At 48.5% G+C, this 18,563-nt stretch overlaps 2 protein-coding genes across 5 annotated transcripts; one reads left to right on the forward strand and one right to left on the reverse strand.

The window, feature by feature from the left end:
* Nucleotides 1-87: 87 nt before the first annotated feature.
* On the forward strand, nucleotides 88-9,600 carry LOC129168134 (transcription factor GATA-6-like). Of its 4 annotated transcripts, XM_054753050.1 has the most exons (6): nucleotides 88-127; nucleotides 237-327; nucleotides 490-872; nucleotides 6,999-7,135; nucleotides 7,197-8,201; nucleotides 8,487-9,600. In XM_054753050.1, the coding sequence occupies exons 4-6, from the start codon at nucleotides 7,019-7,021 to the stop codon at nucleotides 8,532-8,534; spliced, it is 1,170 nt and encodes a 389-aa protein (XP_054609025.1). In that variant the 5' UTR covers nucleotides 88-127; nucleotides 237-327; nucleotides 490-872; nucleotides 6,999-7,018; the 3' UTR covers nucleotides 8,535-9,600. The 4 variants fall into 4 exon arrangements, with proteins under 4 accessions (XP_054609025.1, XP_054609026.1, XP_054609024.1 ...); XM_054753051.1 differs by lacking the exons at nucleotides 88-127; nucleotides 237-327 and having other exon boundaries at nucleotides 479-872; XM_054753049.1 differs by lacking the exons at nucleotides 88-127; nucleotides 237-327; nucleotides 490-872 and adding an exon at nucleotides 5,043-6,430.
* cnga1b (cyclic nucleotide gated channel subunit alpha 1b) lies at nucleotides 1,685-15,848 on the reverse strand. The gene is made up of 17 exons (XM_054753052.1): nucleotides 15,568-15,848; nucleotides 13,386-15,466; nucleotides 13,222-13,317; nucleotides 11,743-11,939; nucleotides 6,591-6,733; nucleotides 4,613-4,644; nucleotides 4,482-4,550; nucleotides 4,298-4,402; nucleotides 4,135-4,241; nucleotides 3,891-4,065; nucleotides 3,678-3,814; nucleotides 3,426-3,598; nucleotides 3,237-3,362; nucleotides 3,017-3,169; nucleotides 2,713-2,944; nucleotides 2,348-2,523; nucleotides 1,685-2,281 (listed from the first exon to the last, which is right to left on the reverse strand). The coding sequence occupies exons 1-17, from the start codon at nucleotides 15,616-15,618 to the stop codon at nucleotides 2,051-2,053; spliced, it is 4,284 nt and encodes a 1,427-aa protein (XP_054609027.1). The 5' UTR covers nucleotides 15,619-15,848; the 3' UTR covers nucleotides 1,685-2,050.
* Nucleotides 15,849-18,563: the final 2,715 nt, after the last annotated feature.

The raw sequence follows: 18,563 nt of genomic DNA on the forward strand, positions 1-18,563 counted from the left end.
ACTTCGTATTGTCGGACACTTCTCTGAAACTGCGTTTGTGTATGTGCACGTGCCATGGACAAGTATGTGAATGCTATAGCAGAGATACGAGGAATGCCATCCCCAATCATTTGATTAGGGTCAAAAGGTAAAAAGTGTTAATTTGTGTTTTTCTGCTATTTGTTGGTTTTAAAAATCTGTAATTTGAAGCCGAAGAGGGAGATGATCTTCTATTGAGTATTTTTCGCCTTTGTCAGTGTAAAAGGTGCTGCCTTGGTTAGGTGCTGCATGGGGGCGGCTAACAGTTGAAAACTGTATACTCCACGCCCACTTTCTGCTCCCGACATTGTAAGCCACACCCCATGCAACACACACACATTACATGTGTTTTGGCAGCTGATAATAGAATTTTGGTAACATTTTGCAACTAATATTAGCTATCATTGAATGTATTGCCTATAATAACTACACAATGACTCGTTGGCTTGTTTGTTTTGTTCGTGTATACAGTATCCAGCACGATGTGCGCCATGAATCAGAATCAACATCATGGTGACTTACTCGATGGCCAGTTGTCCGTCTGGTCTAGCTGGCCAGGGGTGTCTCTTCTTGTTCATATTTTGTAGGTGGAAAAAAGCTTTAGCGCTAACAATTATTTGCGTATGTGTGACGCAGTCTCATACAGCAGTGTCCTCTTTGTCAGATACATGAAGCTGTTCCATTGAAGGTAACACTGTATACAACTCAGTGCAACAGAAACACTTGATTTCTGTCGGCATGGCTTGGCAAGCTTCACATTTCCGCCACAAAGTCATGCCGTTCCTGACTCTCTTGGCCGCCGTCTGCTCCTGATGTTTCACCTTCTCTTCTTGCCAGCTCAGCTTCTAAAACCTGTAGGTCATCCACCATATATTCAGGCTAAAAAAAGATAAGGTTCTGGATCCTCATTTGTCCCAAAGTAGCACAGTTTACCATAGCAAACACAGAAACACAGAACTCTCTATGCTGTTAGGCCCTGTCCACATCGGAACACTGGTGTTTTTTGGGAGGGGTTTTGGCAGGTTGAAAAAACATTGCTTCCACACAGTGTCAGGTCGGTAAATAATAGGGGTGTCACAAGATCTTCGTCAGCCAGAAGCTAGTCAAGCAATCAGACTGTGAACTTTGGCATGGCTACACATAATATGGAAGTGGCAGTGCGCGAGGCAGGATTGGAACTAGGGGTGTCTTAAAATAGTTGACTAGTCAACGATTCGATTCAGAGGAGTCTAATTCGGCTATCAATCCCGCAATCTAATCAAACAAAAATGTCATGTGATCACGATTGTACCATTTTGAGCACATGGGGGTACCCAAGGCTGCTGCTGAGCACACCTTTTTACACAGAACGTCTTTGTTTTTGTTATAAATAGCCTACTTTTGTAGAAATTCAGTCTCATTTGTGTTAATACAGAATTGAAAATGACGTATGTGTTTAACAAAAGCCCTATACTTACTCAAGATGGCGCCGCATACACATAGTGAAGCCCAGCGTCTCTTCCAGATTTGCAGTGTGGTAGTTCTTATTTTGCTAATATCAGGTCGACAAGCTTGACACAAGCATTTGGCTATTGTCTTCTGGGTATTGGAGTGAGTCAGTGAAACTCGAATCTTCGTGGAGCACCCATGATGCAACTCCATTAGGAAGGGGAAAGGACCAGATCTATTGCTTTTTCCACGTGGCTAATACATTTATACAAATGCAGTTAGGAGAGTAACATTTTCACAATTAATGACATGTTTCCTTTTTTAAATATTAACTAGAGGTAGCACAGTAAGTGAACGAGTTAACAGAGACGAGTACCTCCCGAAAAAACTCGCGAGTTCTCAACGGTTCGTTGATGATTCGCACATCTCTAGACTGCATACACTGTGAGCTCATGGAGGAGAAGTCTTCGCTAGCTAGCAATATAAGTGACAATACTGTATACTAATTAGCTTAACAAAGTCATAGTCTGTCATAGACTCGAGCCCTCCATTGTGGCTCACTCTAACAAACATCAACAAAATTCACATATCGTATTATTGTTTGTCATTTGCTGGACTGTGTGTCAGGTGTTGGGGGCGGGGCATGCCCTGGCTGGGTGGGGTGGGGTGGCGGCAGCTTCCTCTCCAGTCTGCTGACTCTATGCTTGAGCTTGCTGTGAGTGGCTTCATGTTCGGCCAGCAGACGTGCGTAGCGCGTCTGCAGGACGTCCAGCGTACTGGCCATATAGTCTACCTTCTCCTCCATCTCCTTGGGGTCAGGACCTTGCGCCGCCACCTGCGGGACAAAAGAAGTCATGGCAGCTTCGGCCCAGAAGCCTCAGAAGAGACCTGATGGTGGTACCTCCAGGTCCAGCAGGCCATCCTTCATCAGGATCTGTCTCCCCTTCTCCTCCAGCAAGGCTTTGGCATCAGGGTACTCGGTCAACGCCTCCATCAGGTCGTCCTTGGAAAGGCAGAAGAGGTCGGAGTAACCGATGCTCCGGATGTTTGCCGTCCGTCTGTTTCCTGCTTTGCTGCCTACCGTTGAGGTAGAGTGCTTGTGAAGGTGGAGGACTTGACATGACGCTACGTGGCGTTATGTGACTTGCCACGCAACATGACACGACGTTATGTGACACGATACTATGTGATGCGATGCTATACAACACTCTGTGATGCTACATTATGGAATGCTACGTGACGTAACATAAGCAATGCTATGGTTACCTTTGATGGCCAGAATACTGATCTCGCCAAAGTAGCTTCCATCACTGAGGACCACAAACTGTTTGATGCCGTCGTCGGCCACCACGGCAAGCTTTCCCTCCTTGATGATGTACATCTCACGGCCGATGTCGCCCTTCTTGCAGATGTAGTCTCCAGGACTGTAGACCTGAGGCTGCAGCTTCAGCACCAGCTCCACCAGCAGCCCTGCCTCACAGTCGGCGAAGATACGCACCTGCACGCCAACAAGGACCTCAGGCGTCACTCCTGGAGCCCAGCAGAGTGTGTGGCATATGTGACCTCTGACCTTCTTGAGCGTATCCAGATGCACGTTGATGGCGATCTCCGCTCTCAGTTTGTCCGGAAGGAACTTGAGCACCTCCCGTTCGTCCACCGCTTTCTTGTTGGTCCACAGGAAGTCGAACCACTTGATGACGCGCTTCTCCAGGTCTTTGGTTACCTGGAGGTCAGGAGGCACTTCAGCCTCAAACATGACTTTCTGTTGACCTCCATGCCAACCCACTGACCTTGCGGAAGCTCATGTACTGCTTGATGGCGTCAATGCGGGCCTGGAAGTCGGCGCGGGCGGCGTTCATGTTGGTGATCATGGAGCCCACGTTGCCCACGATGGTGGCAAAGATCAGCACGCCCACCTGCAGCAGATGAGAAAGTAAAAGCCGATGCTAACGCTAGTGAGGTGACAGCCACGAACCCACCAAAAAGTCAGTGACCACAAAGAAGTACTCTGAGTTCTCCACAGGGGGCGGAGTCTCTCCGATGGTAGTGAGCGTCAGTGTGGACCAGTACATGCTGTAGGCGTACTTCCTCACCAGGCGCCCGAACTCCGGATCCGCCGGGTCAGGATATACAAATCTGTCTGAGCCAAAACCTGAAGGCACACGGGAAGAACGCATTAGCGGACCCCGGGTGGCTGCGGCACAGCCCAACCTGGATTTCGGAACACTCACCGATGGCCTTGGAGAAGGAGTAGTAGAGGCAGGCATTCCAGTGGATGATGATGAGGATGTACATGACCAGGTTAGAGATCCGCAGTGCATTGGGGTAGTTGGTTCTGGTCTCGGTCCGCTGGAAGAACTCGAGCATCCTGCCAGAGGAGACACTTGACACATCAAGATGGCTGCCAGCCACCGATTGTGTCATTGACACACTGTGGGGTCCACCTGTTGAACCTCAGCAGCTTGTTGAGGCGGATCTCGGGGTAGTTGAGGCCCAGCACGGCATACAGAACATCGGTTGGGATCATGGAGGCCAGGTCCAGTTTGAACTGTAAGCTCTTCGTGTAACGCTCATGCAGTTTCAGCTGATCCTTCACCAGAAGGCCCTGTTCCAGGTAGCCTGCATGTGCACGTACACACATGATCACATGAGCACTTCACCACAGCGCTCCACTGCATGCATACAGACCCGTCCTGGTTCTGAAGACCATGTCAGCGAGGTACAGAAAATCGCAAAAAAAGTCCAAAAGGAACCAGTAGAGCACGTAGTCCATCTGCAGCTCCTCAAAGCATGCCCTGACACACACACAGATGAGAACAGATATACTGTGACGTGTGGACAAGGATGTTACCTGGCAATGATGACGGTCCAGTTGTACATGACGGGAATGGTGATGATGAACAGCCAGTGATAGTATGTGTTCCCCGCTGGGTCCATGACTGTGATCTCTTGCACACTGACACATGCACAGACACACACACACACACATTACTATTATGATCACACATGGTCAATCTTTATCACAATAAACCTACACTGCCTCCTTCTTCTCCTCTTTCTCCTCCTTCTCTTTCTTCTCCTCCTTCTCTTTCTTCTCCTCCTTCCTGTGGTGGAACCAAAAAACAAACCAGAGACAGCAAACAAGTAGACAGCAAACACAACTTACATCTTCTTCTTTTTCTTCTTCTTCTTCTTCTCCTCCTTCCTAGAAGACAACAAGAGCATCAAGCAGATGCCACATGTGTGTGTGTGTGTGTGTGTGTGTTACTTGTTGTTGTTGCTATTGTTGCTGTTGAACACAAAGTCGACACGCCTGAAAAACAACATGGCTCACGTGTTTATGTGCTCAGTCTTCATCTCTCATTTCCAACGACAACGACTCCTACCTGTCAGCCTCAGCCAAGCCAGACTTATCGTCCATGGCTTCTAGAACCAGGACGGGCGGGTCCAGTGGTGCCACCTTGGCCATGAGTTACTTCTCTGCTGGCATGGAGGTCAGTGTGAAGACTCATGTCAGCATTTGGTATTTCCATCACTCACCTGTGTCTGCCCTTTCTGTCGTCCTCTACTGCAGCAGCCTGCTCAGAGAAGCCATCGCCATGGAAACAAAAGTGCACCCCATTGTCCTTGATGCTCAAAACAACTTCTAAATCCAGAAAGAAAATGTGCGAAGTTTTCAGAACGCAGCAGAAGCCTTCCGTCGGTCGGCCAGGCCGAGATAAAGAGATTAGAGGAGGGATGATAACACATGCCTCATGTGCACACGCATAGGTGCAGCACCGCCATCAAAACTAAACTTTTGATGAACATTTTCAACTTTGCAATTGTCCAAAGAAATACCACCTGAATGGATAAGGAAAAAAAAACAAGGCGGAAAAGTGACAAAAGGAAGATTTAGCATTAACACCACTCATTTAGTCGAGTCAGCACACATGCAAGCACACAGGCAGCTTTGATAGGATTAACAGCGTGTGTGTGTGTGTGTGTGTGTGTGTGTGTGTGTGTGTGTGAGACAACTTGAATACGAAGTGACCAACAGGTGGCACTGAGCGTCCAAGGTCACAAATGACCAAAAGTAAAAGTAAATAGACGTATTGCAGGTAACAATAAACGTCAGCAAGAAGTTCAATCACTCCGACCAGAACCAGGACCATACATTTGTGGCAGCCTCTTTATTCACATTGCAACTTTACACAGTGCACTGACCACAAGTCCACGAGAAGGGGAAGTGGGCCGGAAACAACCTGGCTAAACTGCTTGGAAAGCAGCAATGCTAGCAGCTATGCTAACTGCTACACCACCAACTAGCTTCTACCAAGGTTAAGTTTCTGTATATGAAGCTAAGGACTGCAAGCTACAACAAAACCAACTAAATATTGGTTTTGTTTGCTCCTTAAAAGTGTCCTTAAAAGTGCACTTGTTGTGCACTAGAGGGCGCAATGACAGCAGATTTGTCCGATCAACTTTAGGTGACATTGTCATCAGAGAGTGACGAGGGAGTGATGACATTAATGAAGAATGAATGAATAAGATTCCTATGAGACGTGTTCAAACGTTTCAAGTAATGTTCCTCGTCATGACGACAACAAGGCGGCCGCTTGGATGCGGACCAATCAGAATAAAGCAAAGAGGCCACGTGGTGTGCTTTGGCAAGCCGCCAACCGTTTTCACACATTGCCGCCCCCTCCTCCTCTTCCTCCCCGGGCGCCAATCAGACGCCACGCGGCGCGCGGCCACGGGTGGCGCCAGACGCAGTGGAGGGCACGAGCCGACACACTCCCCCTCCCCCTCCTGTCACCGAACATCAGCCTGCCAACAAGCACCACCCCCCCCACCTCCACCCCCCGCGTCGTGAGGACGACACACGTATCCGTTCATAACCTCCGCCATTATTCATCGCCCCCTCCCCCCCGCAGGGTCTCGCTGCCTTCTCGCCACCTGCCTCTCCTCCTTCCTGCCTCGCGCTCGCTCGTGCCAAGCCCAGGTGATTATCCACCCCCCCCTTCACCCCCCATTATCCGTTACCCCCACCCCCACCCCCCCACCGCTACTGACAGACCGACAAATCCCTCCCGGTGCTCCTCCCTCCCCCCCTCCATCTCCTTCCCCGCCAGCCATGATCCGTGGCAGGCTAATTCCCAGACGGTCCTCCTCTTCCTCCTCTCCTTCCTCCTCTCCTCCTCCTCCTCCTCCTCCTCCTGGCGGGCCTGGTAAGTCAGAGCATCCTTTTCTCCTCCGCCGCATGCTGCCTTCACGCTTTTTAGCCTCCTTTCTCCTCCTGCTGCGCCTGTGGGAGGAGGCGGGGGAGGGGGGCGTTAATGTGCCGCCTGGGAGCATTGCTGCCTGCCGTGACCTTCGCACACGCTGACCAGACACGCTAATTAGTCACGCCTCCAGGGAGGGTGCACATTTTATGTCCTGCTACACACACACACACACACACACACACACACGCACATATACACAAGGCAAGGAAGAGATGCTTTGCAGGAAGGTCAGAGGTCATGTGGACAGGAAGTGTGACATCACAGTGTGTGTGTTTGTGTTTGGAGCCACAGGGAAGTAAACAAACATGTCGGGCATGACAAGCGGCGTGTGCGTGGAGAGCGATCTGTCCTCCGTCCTCCAGAGAAGCTCCGCCTCCTCGCACCATCATCCAAATCACCATGGCTACGGCACACAGAGCCAGGTGAGTTTGACTTGCCGCTGGCCCTGCGTCCGCCCTCACTGACATGTGTTGTGTGTCGCAGGTGTCCACGCTGGCGCCGGTATTGGACTACAGCAGCGAGATGGACCGCTACCGCTCGTCCATTGCCAGCCTCTACAAGACCAATGTCAACATGGACGTCACCAGCTTTCCGCCGTCCGCCAAGCTCGCGGCCCGACTGGCAGCGGCCACCCCCATCTTTCCCCCTGCCGCCACCAGACTGGGTGCCATGGCGGCGGCGCCCTGGGGTTGCCACGACAACATGAACCACCCAGCGGCCGTCTTCTGGGGGCGGCCCAAACCTTCCGCCACGCACCATCACCACCACCCACCCCCTCCAGCCACACCTTCTGGTCACATGACTCCCTCACATCCCCACAGCAGTGCCATGCACCAGGGTGGCGGGGTGGCAGGCGGGGGGGGAGGCGGGCGACCCGACGAGGGGGGGCGGACAGAAAAACATTCACTTCCTGTTGCTCAAACAGCACACCACCACCCCATGGCACCGAGCAATGGGAATTTCCCGCCCGGCTACGGCGGGGCGGCTGACTGTGGCGTCAACAAGCAAGGACATGCCCACCCAGACGTGATGGGCCTATCGGAGGGGGGCAGCTGCAATGGGGGAGGGGTTATCGGGAGTAGCTTCTTGGGGGGCCTGGGCTTACCCCCGGGTGTCATTGTCATGGCAATGGGGTCGGCCGGTGGTGGGATCTCAGACGCCAGCAGCGCTTTCCAGATGACGGGCAGCCAGCGAGCGCCAACGGACTGCCAGCAACACGCCAACTCCTCCCCCTGCCCCGCTGCCTCCTCGCCCTCGTCCTCAGGGGTGACTGCAGGGGGTGTGGTCCTGTCTTCGCCGTCGTCATCAGGGGCGTCGGCCAAGAGGAAGAGGAAACGGTGTGGCGTGTGTGGGCCGTGCAGGCGGCTCATCAACTGTGGCGTGTGTTCGTCCTGTCGCAACAGGAAGACAGGTCACCAGATCTGCAAGTTCCGGAAGTGCGAAGAACTCAAGAAGAAGCCGGGGGGAGGCGGGGGAGGGGTTCTCGAGGTGAGACCCACATTGTGTTTGTCACAATTTATTATTGACCACATCTACATTCGTCTTCATGCCTTCCCGTGGGAGTCACCACAAACCGTGGCTAATTAGCACACACGCGCGTGTGCACCAACAGAGCGTGCACGTTCGCAAATGAGTCCATTACACATTAATTGGACCTGTGACAAATGTGAATGATGATGGGGTGTGCATGTGTGTGTGTGTGTGCACGTTTGTTCACCGTTTCAAGGTTTACTCCCTCTTTAACATTTTTTTTTTTACTGCTCTGCTCTACAGAGGCCGCCATCTGTCCCGACTGGCGAGGCCTTTCGTTGGTTCTTCTAGTCCGCGCTGGAGGCCAAACAGGAAGTGGCCATCAATGGACTATAACGTGTGAGAGAAACTGTTGACAGCTGCCTCCTGGTGGCTGCTTGCTGTATATGTCATAAACTCCGCCCCCTCGCGTGTGAGCAGAGGGCTCAACGTGTAAATTAATAAATTTTCTTAATCTTAGGTTCTCTTTCTTCAACTCCTAACACTTATCCATCAAACAGGTGGGCGGGGACTCATGCTAATTTATGACACACAGCGTAGCTTTTCTGGTCCGGACCACCGGCACCACTTGGCCTCCAGAGGTGAAGCATGAGAGCTCAGCAGGAGATCCTACAGAGAATGGACTACAATTTATCCCTTAAGGACTACAAGTACCAAATGACTTCCACAAAAGCGCCTCTGGTGAAACCTGTGATTGACTTCCTGTACGGGACTCGGCTGAGTGATGTAGTTTTCAGCAGACTTGGACTAGAACCTGGAAGCATTCACCAAGGCAGAAAATGTCAACAAAATCCAGCAACAATAAGAAGACACCCCATCCTCAAGACCTCTACCCGGACCACACAGACACGTCAGCTGATTGCATCATGCTGGGCGAGCGCATTCACGTGAGGAGTGCTCACGTGAATAAGTGGTGAGGCAGAAGTCTGGTTGCCGTTGACGACAGAGCGCCGTGTTGCTAGGCAACTGCTAACAATGGACCTGCTACTGTTCCACAATGTGGGCGTGGCCTGAAAGGGGGCGGGAAATGCTTGTACACAATGACCCATGACACTATTTGTCAGTGTATGAGTGCGCTAGATCAACATTTCCAGCGTTTTTTAAAGCTTTGCATTAAAAGCACTCCAGGTTAAAAAAAACAACTGCCCTTTATTTTGAAGCCACAGTAACTGCCTTAATGTGCCATCTAGTGGCAGGCAACCGACATTGCAGATAACTGGAGGACAAGATTCAGTCGTAACGTCATCATGGCAACCGGACGCCAAGTAGTGGCACAAGAAACACTTGGAATGTTTAAAGAAGAAACCTCAATCCAACACATCATCATGACAAACCTTTCAATAAAACTCAGGTTATGTGCAACCTCAAGTAGGTATTTCTATTGCTTTCTATTATGGAAGTTTGCAAAATTTTACTGTGGAAGAGACTGCCATACTGTCCTCCACAATTGTCAGCCTAGGGTAGGTGTCATCAACTAAATTTGTCCAAGGGCCAGATATTTGGGCATACACTGAGGGCCAGATGGTATAGTAAAAAGAAAAACACAAAAAACAGTATTTGTGTATATATATATATACTAAATTTAGCAAGCCACAAAAGCCCGGTCTTGCTCATGTCGAAGCTTACAAATCCAGAACCACCCCACTTGTCAATAATCAGGGGTTTCATTTATAAAGATTTAGTCCGCACAAAACAGGGCCTGAGAGTAGCGTTATCGCTTTTTACACCAATGTTGTGATTTATAAAAAAAAACAAAACAAAAACAAAACTGGGTAAGAGAATGTATGTACCTGCATGCAAACTTATGCGCATTTTTGGAGGCATTGAGAACTGGAGACTTAAATGGGATGTGACAAAGTCACATGACTCACACGCATAATTCATTTTATATTAAACCTAACCTAACCTGCTTGTGCTCCGATATAATCAATGGAACACTTATCTGTACATCACCTTTCAAACAAAGTACATGATTAACGTACACAGCGGTGTCGCCAGAAATTCTGGGCCCCATGAAAAAAAGAAAAATCACGTTGGCGTCCCCCTTATTTTTTAATAATCACCTATTTTTGGGGGCCCCGGTCAGTAAAGAATTGTCCTAAGTCTCCCCCCACTTCCCCTGTTCGTACTGTAACTATTCCACTCCTGTTTCAATTGCAAAAGATATAAGCCAACTCATACGTTAAATGAGTTATCAAAATTAGCATAGTGATCGATGGTGGAAATACAACATGACGCCAAAAGGAAATTGGCGCTATTGTGAGGGGGCCTCGGATTTTCACAATAAAATGACCCACTCACAATTGATTTAGAGTAGTATATAGTAGTAAGTATATTTTTACATCGACTTTATTGTCTTTGTACTGTTCAGTAAACCATACAACATTTAGTAATGTTTTACTTATTTAATAGCCCAGGACTATATCCTGAATTCCGTCATTTTAGTCTGGGGGGCCTGGATGGAAAGTTCTGGTGGGCCATGCTGGCTGCGGGCCACCAGTTTACAACCCCTGGCCTAGGACAAGGGTGTCCAAACTTTTTCCACAGAGGGTCGCATACTGAAAAATGAAAGGATGTTTGTTGGCCACTATGACGATTTTTTTTTTATTTTGTAAAGTAAAAAACCCTGTACATATTTGTGTTATTAGTATCAACAGTTCAGCTTTTTCTCTTGTGCCTTTTCTTCTATTTTTTAAATTTTTGTTGTTTTTTTTCTTGTTTAATTTTATTTCTACAATGTTCGGTGGGCCAACAATAAACGAGCCATCCACACTTTGGACGCCTCTGGCCTTGGGAAAACAGACTTGTGACGACCAGGGGTAAGTCAGAATGTTGGCACACATGCTGCTGGTCAATGACAGGTCAGCGGACGACAAGAGGCGGTGCTCCACAACCTGTCAATGACGAGGTCACAGTGGTTGTGAGCCTAGGGGTCATAGGTCACATGTTGTGCTGACATTACAGGCGGCTGATGTGGTGGGAGGGGTCACTGAGGAGCTTGGTGGTGACAAGCAGTGGGAGTCGAAGAGGGTTGGGGGGCCAGGCAAAGTGCTGAGGTCACTTCTTGCAGCTGTGCCATCCACAGGAAATGAACTGGAACAGTCAAGGTCACCATCATGAGCACCCCTGCGACCTTCATGGAGGTAGTTGAGATGTGAGAAGACATCTGTCAGACTCACGACAGGGGGTGAAAGGTCACCGGAGAAGTGGACGGAAACATCGTCCTCTGTCCCAACAAGGGGGGGCGCCACATCCTTGCGGGGAGGGGCGCGTCTGAGAGGGGGTGGTGAGGAAAAGGATGCAGGCTCTGGGAAATGAAGCGAAGGAGGCCTCTCCTGTTTGTGACCCCCAAAGGTGTCAGATGAGGTCATGGGAAGGTCATCTGTGGTGTTGCAAAAGGGCGCTTTTGTTTGTTTTGAAACAAGCTCCCCGATCAGTCCTCTTGTGTCAGGAAGAGGTTGTCCTTCTTTGACACACCCATTGTTAATGTCTGTAGTACCTTCATGAAAGGATGGCTCCTCAGACCGGTCCGATCCTCCGTCTAGGATGTCCACAGGAAGTTCTCCGATGTCAGCAGCAGTGGCCATGCCCAAACTGGCCAAGCGTACCAATGAGAGAGGTGGAAGATGTTCCAAGTTGTCGTGCTGGCCACTTGGTGGACTGCTGTCGCTGTCCAGCGTAATGATGGGCGGCGGCCTGCGAGACAAGTGGCGTCAAAGTTCAGTGACGTTTCAATAGCAGAAAATAGTGCCATCTTTTTCCCCAAGTGCGTTGACAAGGAAAAGTTGGCTTATTGAGCGAGTGGTCAACATTGTACCTGCAACTATTATTACCTGTGCTAGGAATGTCAAGTTGTTGTTTTGTTTTTTTAGTACAATCTCAGCGTGTGTGACTGTACGGTTATTTTTTCATTTTGACGTAGCAAATTAACATATTGGACCTAAAATCACCCAAAACCCTAAAATACAAGCAAGGAAAATCTAGATTTTCTTCAGTATAAAATGTTTAATATGTAATGAACCCTTCTTAGAACAAATATAAAATGCATAATTGAAAAACTCCTATACAAAATTAGCAAACAAATAGGGGTGTCACGAGACACCCAACTCACGAGATGAGACAATACACAAGATTGGGTCTACGAGAACAAGACGAGATGACACAAGATTTTAAAATACATTTCAGAAGTACAATAAAAAAAATGATGACTAGATAAAAAACTTTATTTAACAGTCACACAACAATGCAGGTCCGTTTGCTTATTGTCCCACAAACTCACGCTAAATTATATTGTCAACATTTTTTGACACCAAATAAACGTCTAATGTTATAAAAACAATAATAATAATAATACATACTAATTAGGGCTGTCAAAGTTAACACATTATTAACAAAAATTTCCTTTAACTGCATTACTTTTGCGCCTATTTTCGTGCACACGTCCTGTTTGACCCTCGGCCCACACCGTAGTTTGAGGAACCGTAGCGGTGGCTGTGGAGCCACAAGCGGAAACAAATATTGAGCGGAAATTGACAAAGAAAAGATCATTTTAAATGGTGAATTTAGCTTCACAGCCCTGGCGGATGGCTCTCACAACAAGACCAATAACTTTGGTTATTACTTTCTAGTTAGTGCTGTATTTTTTTTTAAATGATCATTTATACAACTAAAGAGTGTTTTTTTTTTTTTTTTTTTTTTAAATGAGAGCCGTCTCTAAGCTGATTTTTTGCTTTGAACTGTAAGCTAAACTTTGGCTTACGAGCTGCTAGCTACTGGCAGGCATAGCCGAGGACATCTATTCGGGCCTTGTGTCAATGTGACCATGATTGAAGATGAGAATGGATCTAAATAAAATTAGCAGTGCGCTATCTAGTCACCAGGAAAGATTTTCAGTACATCAACAAAGCATACGTACTTTGTTTAAGGCATGCCCAAATCAAATAAACAATACCATTCCAAAAGACAGGAAATGGTGTACCTGTTGTGCTGCTGCGTCTTGCGGTAGCGTTTGTGGGTGGCACCAGGGGGAGCGGCACCCTCATAGACTATCTCCACGCTGGGACTGCGTCTGCTGCTGCGGAAAGAGAAAGGAGGGATCATTCATCAAGTGTCCAATGGGACAGGGAAACTGCAAGTTCTGACCTCATCTTTGGTCTGCCATGCCTCCTCCTTTTGCTCCTCCTCCCTCGTGGCTTCCAGCTGGGGTCCGTCTGGCGGTCGAGGTGTCGGCTCTTGTACTTCCGCTTCCCGCCGGGCTTCTCTCTGTGAGAGCGCGATGGCGTGAGAGGCGATGTCGGCAGTGGGGAGGAGCAGAAGGAGGAAGAGGATGAAGTGGTGAGACAGGAGTCTTGTGAGGAGCAGTATTCCGAAGCAGAGTCTGCCGCACTAGCAGGGAGCGGCGAGGTGGACTCTAGGCTGGACCGCAAAGGGGAGCACATCATGGCAGGATAAATGCAGCGATTGGGATTGGCTGAGATGCCGCTTGGACCTCGCCCTCTCCTCCTCCTCCTCCTTTTCCTGGTACAATTGGCAGTGGGGGGTGGACTGAGTGTGCACACCGAGCTGCACGAGCCTGAGAAGCAAGCTTCGCCCACCTCGGTGTCTTTCGCCTTGATTGCGGTTGAGGTGGAGGGAGGAATTGTGGGTGGTAAGGAGAAGGCCGAAGTCTTCTGGAGCTCCTCCCCTTCTGTGTCAGATGATAGCTGAACGAGTTCAGGCGTGCGCTCGGCCATCGGCTTCTTGTATCCTACAATCATGCACTCGCCCTCCTCCTCATTGGCTGCCTCCTGTGGGACGGGGCTTAAAGCCTCTGCAGTAGAGTAGGAGGGGCCCGGCGTCTCGTCGTCCCAGGCTGACAGGCTGAGACAACTTCCGTCTGGGATTACATCATGGTGATTGTCCTCCTCTTCAGCCTCCTCCCCTTCAGAGATGGCGATGATGGAGCTGTTGGCGGAGCCACCGCTTGATGCGTCCAGCTCCATGGCACCAGGTGGCGGCTCGTACACGGCCTGCAGGTCGTAGTTGTCCAGGGTGAGTGGCGAGCGGGCAAAACTGACCAGCTCGTGGAGGAAGTGCTCTGTTCGGGACAACAGGAATGGTCGCAGCTCTTCCTCGATAGTTGCCGTGTCCTCCAAGCCATGGCGAGCGAGTCTTGCCATGATGATGTTCTGGACAAAGTCCACAAGTGAGCTGTGTGCACCGTACAGCACCGTGAGCTCACGGCGCAGCCAGGGGCGTAGTCTGTTCAGTTGGGCGGGGTCCCGCCGGAAGCTGTCAACTGTGATATCACGCTGCTCCTCGGTCCTACCGATGCCGGCCACACCGTGTACACGTACGCTGCAGCGGTAGAGGGCGCGGCGAAAGGCCACTGCCTCCCGCTCCCTGAGGCGTCGCAGGACCCCACCTTCTCGCTGAAGACGTAGCCTCGCCGACAATCGGGTCATGAGCCGCCGTGATGCCCTGTCATTAGGGGGGGCGCCTGCTCCAGGACCCCCCAGGCCTGAGAGGCCTTCAAATATGACACCGTGCTCCACCAGGTTGGTTGCACCCCTCAGGTGCTGCTCGCCATCAGCGTCTGCATCATGAGGAGGGAGAGAAAGAGGTGGGACATCCAGATACCACTCCCACACCCCACGTTCCTCCTCCCTCCTCCGCCTCCTGGCGGTGCTTTCTGTGCCATCAGCGACTCTGTGCCTCCTCAGCAAAAGCCTCATCTGCTGGTCATTCCTTGCTGCTGATGCCATGGCCGCCACCATGGCCACCGTGGCAGCAACACTGCTGCTTGGGGGGACAGGACGCAGCGTGTACTCTTTGAAGTCATCATGGCCACGCACTGAGTGCAAGATGGAGGCGAAAGGCTGCTTGCAGAGTGGACACTCGGCCTTGTTGTGCGACCACTCCTGGATGCATGGGAAGCAGAACCGGTGCAGGCAGCGGTCCAAGTACGCCATGTTATTGAAGCGGTCCAGGCAAATGGGACACTTGGAGTCAGGCGATGCCTCCTCCGAACCCAGAGGGGCTCGGGCCGACGCAGAGGAAGAGGAGGAGGCAGGAGGAGAAGCGGCAGCCTGCATACCCCGAGTGTTGTTGGTCTTCTTCTTCCTGCGACTTCTACTGCCGCTCCCTCGGCTCCTGTCCTCTTCCTCCTGCTGCCCGCTGGTGCTACTGCCATTTTTGGCGTCACAGCGACGTACGCGCAGCTTCATTGACGTGGGGGCCATCACCTGACCATAGACAAGATGCATGATGGTCAATACATTTCTTCCATCATTGGACGAGTGTGTGTGTGTATGTGTGTGTGTGTGTTCTGTGCCATTTGACTCACATCGTCGACTCCGCCAAGAAACAACTCAAGTTGGAGCAAGTTATTTAACATGGAAAATGACGAGGAAAAGTATGACACAATTAAGGACGCAAGAACAAATTATTCGCTTAAAAACCTTTGAAAGTTTTCCACAAAACATCACAAGACGGACAACAAAGACGGATTGTGGGCTAGCTGCTATTAGCCTGTTATGCTAACAGGACGTTAGCTATGTCCTGTTCGCTTCATATGGACAATGAATTTTCTTCTTTTAGTGTTTGTTATCAAAGGACATTTAGTGTGTTTGTTGTGTTAGCACGCTAACAGGGTTAGCTTCCGTACCTGAGCACAAGCACACTCACGGTTTCAACCGGCAGCTTTTCATTGGACTTTCACTCCCCTTTTGAGCGCCGGTCTTCCGGTTTACTGCTATTTGACTTTCGATAATTTGAGAGAGAAGCTCCCATTAAAACACATTTTTTAACATTTTTGACTTCTGTGGATTGTTGTCGCCTAACCGAACAGCTGAGGAGGTTGTTCTCGTGATGAAACGTCATCACTGGCGGACCGAATACTAAAAAATGCCCGGATGTAGCTTTTTCCTATATTTTTACGTTTGTGAAATAAATATAAAATATTAACTTCATGGTTTGGTGTCGTTTATTTGTTTCAGATATGCTTAAAAAGTTACATTAGGGAACATGACGTGGTTATATTTACTTCCACAATTCAACATGTCCGAAAACGAGTTGGTTAGTAGGAAAAACGCTAAATATATCAGAACCGTTCACTCAGCCGCAAATGCGTGTAACATCAGCCCTTTTCCCCAGGCTGTAGTGCGCTATGGAGCAGAAAGTCCGCCATCATCAGCAGCAAGAGAGCTGGGCGGAGCTAGTTTACAACGTATTCATTACCCTTTAGCTGAGTGTAAAATAAAGTTACGCGCAGCGTGTAGACTTTGATGAAATGAATGAATGTTATTTACTGCACAAATCTACATACATACGGGGTGGATTAGGTATGCGCTCTCCAACATGCACTTGAATGTAAACATTTGAGGTAGACAACGTTAATGCATTTACCCCAAAACGTCACTGAAAATGCAGCAAAACTTACAACATAAAATTTCATACACAGACAACAGACCATACACGGATAAGATGGCCAGGAAAACAATCACCTTACAGTTACTCTACTGTCGTCCCTCACTATATCGTGGTTCAAACTCTATTGCATTTTTAAAAAAATGAATCAATTTAAAAATATTGCTGTTTCATGGTTGTATACCGCCTATTATTAGTAAAAAAAAAAAATGCATATTTAAACAGATTGTACATATTCTTGGCCTACATTAGCAGAAAAATGGCTAAATTAACTACAATACAAACACAGTCGAAGGTAGACGAAGCATTCAACTTGTGAATGCAGTATTCAACATTGGCCAGTAGGTGTCAGTTATTGTTCGGTAAATCAAACATCAGAGGTGATGGCCAGAACAGGCATTTATTGGATGTTTAAATTATCTCACAACAGGCACAATAATAATAACATATTAATAATAAAATGAACACGAGCTACTGGGCCATAACCCACGGGCCGTCCCCCACAACAAGCTAAAAGTAAACTCTGAACCTCCAACGTCACTTCCTGTCCTCCACACATCTGCTCACCCGCCACTAAGGTCACCTAGGGAACACATTTACTGAGACACACACGAGCAGAAGTTTTATCTATGTCTTAAATGGCTTATTTACTTTCATTCTCATACTATATTGGGTAATACGAGTGTAAAGCCATTTAAAGCTGTCATTACAATACATTGATGAGACAATAGCCACCGCAGAATGTACGCTGTCCAGAAAAAAACAAGGAACTGCTGACATGTGTGTCTATGTTATCTTATTTATGTCTAAGACAGTCATCCCTTGTTTATCGCTGTTAATTGGTTCCAGATCTGACAGCGATAGTCGAATTTCCGCGGAGTTGGATTCAATATTAATAAATGGAATATTTCCGTAGTTAGAGCATAGAAAACCTGTTTATGACCTTCTTAAAATATTTTCTTAAACATTATTGGAGCCCTGTATAGCAGACATGAGCAATAATAAGACTTAATAGCTCACCGTTAGCACTGGGAAAGTTCTTTGTTGTTGTAGTATGTCGAACGTAATGTGGGTCGGTCGTGCATGACATTCAAAAAAAGATCGACGCCAGCCTATTGTCCATCCTCACATTTGTCTCTTGATTGATATATTTATGGCAGTCTGACATGAATCTGGCATACATAGACATACACTCCGACGCTACTGCTAGCTTTGCTTATATCACATCGCGCAACGCTTATGCGCAGGCTATAAGATCTCTGAAGTGACACAAGAGACGTTCGCCGTTTTAAGCATAGCAATATACCGAGCTAACCAGTTAACCTCCAGTTTATTTATTCTAAACGTAAGAATGGGTTTGAAACTGAGTGAGGAAGGACAAAATAAGTAGCCAAAAACGTAGCACTTCCACACAAGATAACACTGTAATGATCTCTTGATGGCAAAGGCAAAAACGCTTTCTCTCTTTAAACACGGTTGGATTGTTGAGCTGCATAAGCAAGGCCTCTCGCAGCGCGCCGTTGCTGCTGAGGTTGGACGCAGTAAGACAGTCACTTGAAACTTGTAAAAAGATCTTGAGGATTATGGAACAAAAAAGTCAAGTGGTAGAAACAATTTCACCAGCCCTAAGCGCGACAGGACAATCATTGGCCCAAATGAAGGTTGTTACTGTTGCCGAGTGCGTTTGAATAACCATCAGCTTTTTGGTTTGTGTCATAAGAAATGTGTCATTATTTAATGTCTAAACCTTACTGAACAACAGAACATGAAGTTATTGACTTGCAGGGGTCGGTTTGATTATGTGCAGGGATAGACACGCTGTGTCCTACACAGAAAACAATATGGCGACAGGCGTATGTCTTACTGGTCTATAGAGCATAAGCTTATGTTTAAAGTTTATTATCTTAAAAAAAG

This window comes from Dunckerocampus dactyliophorus, chromosome 15 (genome assembly GCF_027744805.1).
Source record: "Dunckerocampus dactyliophorus isolate RoL2022-P2 chromosome 15, RoL_Ddac_1.1, whole genome shotgun sequence".
Lineage (NCBI taxonomy): Eukaryota > Metazoa > Chordata > Actinopteri > Syngnathiformes > Syngnathidae > Dunckerocampus > Dunckerocampus dactyliophorus.